The sequence below is a fragment of the Brassica oleracea genome, chromosome C3 (assembly GCF_000695525.1).
Source record: "Brassica oleracea var. oleracea cultivar TO1000 chromosome C3, BOL, whole genome shotgun sequence".
NCBI lineage: Eukaryota > Viridiplantae > Streptophyta > Magnoliopsida > Brassicales > Brassicaceae > Brassica > Brassica oleracea.
This window is the reverse complement of record NC_027750.1, coordinates 52,841,783-52,850,481: the sequence shown is the minus strand read 5'-3', so window position 1 is coordinate 52,850,481 and position 8,699 is coordinate 52,841,783. Positions and strand designations below refer to the sequence as shown.

At 35.1% G+C, this 8,699-nt stretch overlaps 1 protein-coding gene and 1 non-coding gene across 3 annotated transcripts; both read right to left on the bottom strand.

The window, feature by feature from the left end:
* Positions 1 to 3,244: 3,244 nt before the first annotated feature.
* Positions 3,245 to 5,620, bottom strand: LOC106331597 (putative hydrolase C777.06c). Of its 2 annotated transcripts, none has more exons than XM_013769987.1 (10): positions 5,327 to 5,620; positions 4,888 to 5,023; positions 4,653 to 4,780; positions 4,416 to 4,563; positions 4,222 to 4,327; positions 4,077 to 4,135; positions 3,937 to 3,972; positions 3,752 to 3,861; positions 3,577 to 3,648; positions 3,245 to 3,496 (listed from the first exon to the last, which is right to left on the bottom strand). In XM_013769987.1, exons 1-9 carry the CDS (start codon positions 5,512 to 5,514, stop codon positions 3,591 to 3,593), a joined length of 969 nt encoding a protein of 322 aa, XP_013625441.1. In that variant the 5' UTR covers positions 5,515 to 5,620; the 3' UTR covers positions 3,245 to 3,496; positions 3,577 to 3,590. The 2 variants fall into 2 exon arrangements, with proteins under 2 accessions (XP_013625441.1, XP_013625442.1); XM_013769988.1 differs by having other exon boundaries at positions 3,299 to 3,496; positions 3,587 to 3,648.
* Positions 5,621 to 5,811: 191 nt separating this feature from the next.
* TRNAG-GCC lies at positions 5,812 to 5,882 on the bottom strand. Its single transcript has one exon. It is a non-coding gene; the product is annotated as a tRNA-Gly (tRNA).
* Positions 5,883 to 8,699: the final 2,817 nt, after the last annotated feature.

The following is an 8,699-nucleotide window of genomic DNA, read 5'->3' as shown; positions in this document are numbered from 1 at the left end:
TAATTTTTTAAAAAAATTTTAGGCGGGAATATTTGGACGACTTACATGTAAGTCATCTGTTTTAATTTCTTCACCAGACGACTGAAATGTAAGTCGTCCTAGTAAATTATTCAACAGACGACTAAAATATACGTTGTCCGAGTAATTTTTTTACAAGATTTATAAATTATTTTTAAAATAAACCGGTACCAGACGACTTACACTTCAGTCGTCCAGACGACTTCCAACATCTCAGACGACTCAGACGATTTACTAGGGCTATATTCGTAAAAATGACTTCTGTTTTTTTGTTTGGTCACAAGGGGCTGAGATGTAATTTCACTAGGCTTTTAGGTTAGTTTTGCATTTGATTCAAGTTTGGGTATAGGTTTGGGGTTAAAATCAAGTTGTGGGTTAGTTTTGGCAAAAACCCCAACTTTATTTTGTTTTGTTTAAAGAAGAAACCGAAGAAGCGAAGGTGTGTAGATTCGCAATGCAAATGTAAATCAGTACTGAAACGTAAGCAATCGAACTGACACTTTCTCCACTTTAGGGCATTACGTTTCTCTGTCACTTTGACCGTTGACTAGCTCTCTTCTTCTTCGTTCTCTTAAATTTGTATTTAATAGTATTACTGTACATATTTTCATCATGGAAAATCTTCGTTTATGGATAAAAGTTCCAATTATACATGTAACCAGAATCAAAATTTTCCGTTGACTACGTCTCTCATACTACATTTAACTTAGGTTCAAAATTCAATTGTATCTAAAAGTTTTACCACGAAAACAAAATTAAATAACATTGTTTTAGCAACGTAAATTTGAGGAGGATCTGTGCCCTACCGAGCATGCCAATGCCACAACTCATTATATATTAACTTGGCATGGCAGGTCCAGAGCATAGGCAAAGAAATCGACCGTTTAGGGCATGCCAATTTCAAGTGAAAATTTTAGTTGTATATAAAATACAAAAAAATTACAAAATAACAAGGGTACAAAATTTAAATTGAGCATAAAGCATCAAGAAAAAAAAGAAAATGTTGGACCGGCACTGCGTTTCACGTGAACAATCTATTAGAGGCTTGACCTATGTGGAATGGAGTATAAACAATCTGTGAACTTTAATTAGAACTTTAGGTACGTTATAGTTTTTATCGGCTTATAAAATTCAAAACATGCGAATGATATAAACAATTGGCGAGGGTGCACCGTGCACGTATTGTGAGGCTCAAGCTCGGCTAGATTCCTATAGACTAACCTTGTTTTCCTCAAAAGATATCTTTTTTAATTAGTATTTTCTCAATGACATGCTTTTACACAGAAAATATATTAGTGTACATTTTTCTCACAGCGGAAAGAAAAACATATGAGTTTGTAAGATAAACAAAATTAAATTATGTTTTCTTGTTTTGTTTAACATGATGATATTACATGCCTATGGGATGATCCATACTAATACTCAAATGGAAGTAAAGTCCACGAACAAACCATCTCTTCGGATATATAAATAAACTTTAATCAATAGATTTATATCTACGTAACCACACGATGAAGTGTAGTAGAATATCTTCAAACTCAGTTAATAAAAGCTCGTCTACCACTAAACTACAATGGTGTGATTAAGATAAATTTAAGTTTTTTTAGGTCTATAATAATAGTAATTAAGTACGAGACTAAGATGTAACACATTTAATCATTTACTCTTGTGGCTGTGCTATAGATTTAGTGTCATTACAAATGCAAAAGAACATTACATTAATTTATAATATAAATCGTAACTTTATAATATGTTTTTGTGATAGTTATTTGGTTCTTGGTTTTAATAATATGTTTCAGCGTTGGGTCTTTTTTTGTCCTCAGTTTTAGTTGGTTTAGGAGTCGGACCATCCCGGTCTAGATAGGACCGATTTTGTGGTTTAGTTTATTTCTTTTTATATAATTTTTTTAAGTTGTCTCTTGTAAAAAAATTAGAAATTTAAATATGAAAACCTTTAAAGGAAAATAAATATATATATGGTTCTTGGCTCTAGTTGATGACAAACTTGAGCCATATGGTTGATTTTTGTCGTTTGTCTATGTATGAATTTCAGAGAAAATGATACTGGTTGGACTGTGGAGATTTTTTGCCTAATTTACACGCATCCAACATTCTTTTCTACGTTCATAAATAGAAGATTATTTTCTTCTCACAAATAGTGACATGAACATATTTAGATATATTGTTCCATATCAACGTTGATGTGATCGTGATGTACATACTAGTCGCTAATTTATTTGATTTTCTGAATTGAATAAATAACGAAAAGCTTGTAGCCATTTTTTTGGTCAACAGCGAAAAGATTTGTACTCACTAAAAGAAAGTTCAAACAAACATATATAAACGTAAAATGTCGATACTTTCATAATGGCCTTGTTGAACTTGTGCGCCAATCTCATTTTAGTGGTCGGTGTACGAGATAAGTCGTCAAAGAAGCCACTAGTTCATTTCCTCGCACACTTTATGACATTTTTTCCATTTCACATTGCTAATATTATTTAATCAAATAATTTAGAACGTTTATCTAATTTGCAAAGGTTCAAACCCATGAGTTTGACTACCAGAGTTGAAAACAGATGTGGAGACACAAACCATTCCCCACCAGTGGGTCCATGAAGTTACTACCCAAAAAGATATTGATTAATTAGGTAGTTGGTGGAACCTAGATTAGCTTTCTGTTGTGAGGATTAGATGTAGGCCAAAGCTTGTAAGCACGAAGGAAACTCATTGAAGGTTGTGTGATCCGGATTTTGTTTGCTTTCTCTCAAGTCAAAAATGAAAAGATTATGAAGACTAAATGATTTTGGTCTCCACACCTATATATCAGACACTTTTCTGTTTTCTAAGAAGTGGAATCATCGTACTATACCTTGAGTTTCTCTTATAATTTTGACTTGATAATGTAGTAATCGGGAATTTCATATATCTTTATAAAGGGTTTGAATATTAAGAAGCCGATACATGTTTTCCATATTCAAACTTGTTTGACATGTCTTAACGGTCCCGTGATCTCGTACGCTTAATAAGACTTTGTCCCTGAGAGTGACCTGTGAAATATTCTTGTTTTATTCCTTGATCTTCGGACATAAACTTTCAATCATGTTTCATACAGTCAAATCAATAACCAGTTTTGAACTTCCACAGAAGTTAAGTAGCTGTGCTAATCTTTTCTGCAGTTTTCTATTTAGAAATATGATTGATGAATCAAAACATTTCAAGCATAAAGTAATTTTAAGATGAACTGTGTTCTTTCTTTACTTATTATTTTAACAGGTATATCTGAAACAAAATCATCAAGATAATAATCAAAGTTTAAATCCTAAACTATAACTTAAAGAATACACAAAAAAATCCAACTTAAGATAACAAATAACAAAACAAAAACCTTTTAGTGATAATCTTGATATGAAGCTCTCTCTGTATCTTAAGAAAAGAAGACCCACATAAGCATCCTCATCTTCAAATTTAGATGTTCAGCCTAAAGAGATTTAATGAACATAGGTGAATCAAATGCAAATAATTTTAGTTCTATAAATGAGAAGGCCAAGTAATACTTACTTTTTTTTACCTCTTCATAGATCAATAGGGACTCTCAAGCCATCATGCGCAAGTTTTACTGAAATCCCTTCCCTAACAAAACCAAAAAAAATTTGCAACAAATACAATAAGATAAATCCTCTCTTCTGTGTATGGTTTCTTCAGATAGATGATGGTGTAATTGAGAGTTCTCTACCTTTTAGACCATTCCTCAAGAAACTCGTTGTCTTTGTGGTGATCAAACTCGTGAGTCATTCCGATCAAAAGAGCCCTTTTCGGACTCAGTCTTTTGATTGTCTCTAGTGTCTACATAAAACAAAAGTAAGCATACATAGACATATGAAAAGAAAAGATAAAAAAACACCTTCAAATTAAGCTAACCTGCGGGAAACACAAATGGGTGTTGTGGGATCCTGTCTGCAGGCAAAATAAAAGAAAGATGGAGAAAGAGTGTTGGAAGCATCAGCATACAGTATTCATAAAATGTTTGACCTTTTAGGCATAAGGATGATCTGTGTCACCTTATATAGTGTATCCAAGATAAGGAGATCTAGCTGTCCACTGCCAGTTTTTGATATAACTGTATAATCCAAAACCAACAGAGTCTAAGATATCTTGTTTCAGAATATCAAAACACACACGCACTAAGAAAAGCGTTACACCTACCATACTCGGTGCTTGGAAGAAAGCGTGAGACATCGGATATATACGCCACTCTTGATTTTTCTCCAAAAAGGAAACCAAGACAGACATAGTCTTCTCCATGCATCACCTACAACATAAATAAGATTTTTGAGTCTCCACATAGATAAGCAAGAAGACATGATTCACTACTTGTACAGAAGCTTTGAAAAACTTACTGGAAGTGGCGTGAATGATAAGCCTGAAGCTACAAAAGGCTTCTCACAATCTTCCTCGATGACTCTCCAGTCCAGCTGCGCCACTCGCCTAACTTCTTGGCCTTCTTTAAGTTTCTTCTGAACCAAATACGGGAACTTCACAGCAAGGCTGTTTTCAGTACATAAAAGAAGCATGTGATAGTTGAAACTAGAGCTTCAAAGTCTCGACAAGATCATAAAGATAAATGTTTTTACTACCTGTCCATAGCATAACGACTAACAAAAATGGGAGTAGGATCTATATCATTGGTGGGACTAAACGGCTGCACGGAACGTATATCATCGAGGCCGAGTACCGCATCAGCATGCTCATGGGTCAAAATGATCTGCAGTACATAGAAAATTGAAAACCTCAAAAGTTACGATCAAAGACTTCGACTTTGGTTAAAGATAGCTTTCTTCATGCATAATAATCTCAGGCATGTTAACTTACAGAGTCAACTTGAGGAATGCTGTGAAGAGTGAACCAACGAAGGACTTGTTCCCTGAACGTCTTGCCAACGTCGATTTGAATGTACTTATGATTGCCATCACTCTGGCAGTAATCAATGAGCAGTGAAGTGTTTCCCCTGCCAACAAAGAAGAACGAGATCTCTAGCAGTGAGAATAATATCTCCAACTCTCTAAAGGAAACAGACGATGGATCGGATCGAAGCGCCCACACACAATCATAAAGCCTTCATAATATGATTCAACTGAACAAAGTAGAGCTTACGACTAACTGAATGTGCTACACAGATCAAATGAACGGAAGGAAGTGAGCTCAAACCCGATAAACATCGGAGCTCCGATTAAAGATGAAAATTCCGAATCTCGAATCTGACGAAGATCGCAACCTGTAAATCACCGGAGAACAGGGGGAGTGTATGTACCTGTAGTTAGGGTTTCTCTCGGGAGGGATCGAAAGAGACTGAGAGCAGACGTGGCAGGGAGAATCCGATTTCTGGATCAAGCACATTGCGTTAGGGACCGCGCTCGAGCATCCCGTTCCCAGGAATATCAGAGCCGATCCATCGCGATCCGAGCCGTTCTCAGCCGGAATCGAACCGTCTTCCATCATCGGAGATATACGAGTGTCGCCGTTTAAATCTGGAATATTCCGGCGAAGGAGGAACCTCGAGTAAAAAAACGCAGTTAACAGAACGAAGCGAGGAGAAAAAAAATAATTACATATAGCTTTTTAAAATATAATTAAATAAATAGACAAACAAATTGATTATTTAAAAAAAAAAACACACAAAATTAGTTGAAAAGGTGAAGAAAAAAAGAGAGCTCAGGATGCGGCAATATCATCTCAATTCAGATGTGTGCGAAGGACCCAACCAACGCTAAGCCAATGTCTTCATAGCTCTCAGAATGCACCAGCCGGGAATCGAACCCGGGTCTGTACCGTGGCAGGGTACTATTCTACCACTAGACCACTGGTGCTTCGTTGAACTTGTTTATTTAAAATAAGTTTTCAAATAAGTTACAGACTCAGCCTCTATTCCCTACTTTGACTAAGGCAGGTTTGTTTCTCTGCGTTAAAGATTGGCCTAAACCAAGTTGCCTCTTGACTTGTATTTAATTTACTTTATAGCAAGACTTGAAACTTCACAGCTCAGCATGCCTCACTGTGTATTGAACACTTTTGATTATTCTTAATAATTTCATTATAGACTTTAGTGTTTTGTTGTTTGCTGCCTTCACAATTAGATTACGGTAAAAGGTGCAATTAGGTACGAATTATTGGTGCAATTGAGAAAGGCGTGACTGTAACACCAAAAGTTTAAATACAATTAGGATACTAACAGCAAATCACATCACCAAAATTAACTCATCCTTGATGGGGTATTATATCTTACACGTCGCTATATCATCAAAGGTATCCATTATTTTTCGGTGTTCAGGTATAGTGAAGCTGATAGCTCGCTTGTTGTTGCATTAGAGCTCTCTGTTATTGTTACCTTCACAAATCTCTTGTGAAAGATGAGTTAATTTTGGTGATGTGATTTGCTGTTTTGTTGGTAATGCTTAAAATGGTATGTGCCGGTTTATGACAACGATTATACCTGTTGTTGTCTTTATATGGAAGACTTTTCTACTGGAGTCTACGTTGGGTTTATGATACCGGACTTACCAGTAAACCATGCTGGTGCCTTAGCTGGTAAGAGGTTACTTGTGGATGCCGACACTGCGAGAACTGTTCAATCTCTTTTGTTACTGTGCAATGTACGGTTATTGCAACATCATTAAAGGTATATCCATTATCTGGGTATAGTGAAGTTGATAGCTTTCTTGTTTGTTTTTTTTGCTAAATTGATAGCTTTCTTATTGCATTAGCTCTCCGTTTATTGCATATTTGTAATCTTGTTTATTATGGTTTTCTGTACTGACGCGTAATTAAGTCGGTCATTAATTTTTGTGATATTGAATGTACTTATCTCGTGATAATGCATGCATCTTTGGCAGATTCTGATAATAAGCCAAAGCTGGAAACTGTTCCTTGAAAAGTAAACGTAAAGAAGACACCTTCCTCAGCTACTGCTTTTGATGTAGGAATTTACACTATTCTGCAAACAGAAGATCATGTCTGCTCTTCTTGGCCAGTTTGACGGTTTTCAACTGTTGCCTTCTGTTGGAACTTAGTAACTTACTGAGCTATTCCCAATTCGGCATGTTGCTGTTTGTTTTTCCATGTCAAGGTTGAGAGAACCCTTATGAAAGATCGTTTCTTGCTTTGCCACCCTCTCTCTGTTAGACTGTTACCATATAATCCCATTCACAATAATGCTAAAAGGAAAGTGTTGCTTTCAAGAAATTTCTTGTGAAATAGTCTTTTTGGAAAATATGTTTGGTGATGTGATTTGTTGTTTTGTTTGTAACGCTTAAATGGTATGTCCCTACTCCCTAGTTTATATTTGTTGTTGTCTCTTAGTGGAATTTTTCTACCTTGGATTTATGATATTTACATTAACGCTTGGCAGTAAATGCTACTGGAGCTTTAGAGGTCGTGAGGGGTTACATGTGGGTGCCGATAGAGCGAGAACTTTTAAATCTCTTAACATTACTGTACAGTGTTTTCTGTGGTCAGTTGGCTGATACAATTACACTTTACAGCAAAAATAGTTTGTAGAAACTCGAAGGCTCTTTATGTCCATCATCTAGTAAGTTCTTTGGCATCTTATGCATCGAGAATATACCCTCAAAAGAGTTGGCAGAGGGTTACGAAGGATTAACCTTTATGGCTAAACAATAGAATCCTGCAGTTAATTTTTTTTTCGTTTTTAAATGCCATGTGTTTTATGTGATCTAGGTTAAAATTTAACTGTACATTGTTTTGTCTGCTTATGGTTACAATCGCTTACCTCGTCGGCTTATTACTTTTTCCTGTGATGTATCAAAAGAAAGCCCATTGGTTATGGCCATCCATTCTTTGTGTTTGACCTAGACTGTGTGTCTTTGATGATTTTGTGCTTGGTATTATTCAAAGGAACTTAATGCTTTTAGTTTGCTGAATCATCTCCCATGTTCTGTTACTATTGTGTTTGTCTTCCAGTTTTCACTAAGATCATTGCCTCTGCACTGTCACATTCTTGTGGAAATTTATCAAATCTATTCATTTCAAATATATACGACATGGCTCTACTAGTAAAATGTATTTCATGTCTTCTAGGTAACTTTACATGTATATGATGAGTCTCATTAGTATGCATTGAACTCATTTTTATCAGTTACACCATTTAAGAAATTTTTTTTTAGGGAAATGGTAGACCACTCAGATTTTCAACCTTTATTAAAGGTGATTTGATCTTTAAATGATATTTGATAACTTAGAGGTAACACTTTGAAACATAGCATCACAGCTCACACACATGCTTGGAACAGCTAAAGATTGATTGATTTTTTAGATCATTGGACATTCTTTAGCTCTTTTATTTTGTTTTTAATTGATATAAAATGATCTAAGCTCGAATCTTAAGGGAGCAAATCTTATAGCAATGAATATTTTTTTAAACATATTTTATTATATTTTACTGAAATATTGTTAAAATAAGTAAAGTTGTCCCCTTTCAAGACCACCTGATCTGCAATTTTACCTGTAATGTTCCTATACCATGGTCTGAATCTGATACGTGTTCTAAACTAAATCAAGGCTTGTTATAATTTCTTTTTGTTCTTTACCTAATTATTATTTCCAAAAATATATAATAATCACCACATAATATTTACCTAGTTATTATTTCCCAAAATGCAAAAAAGAAA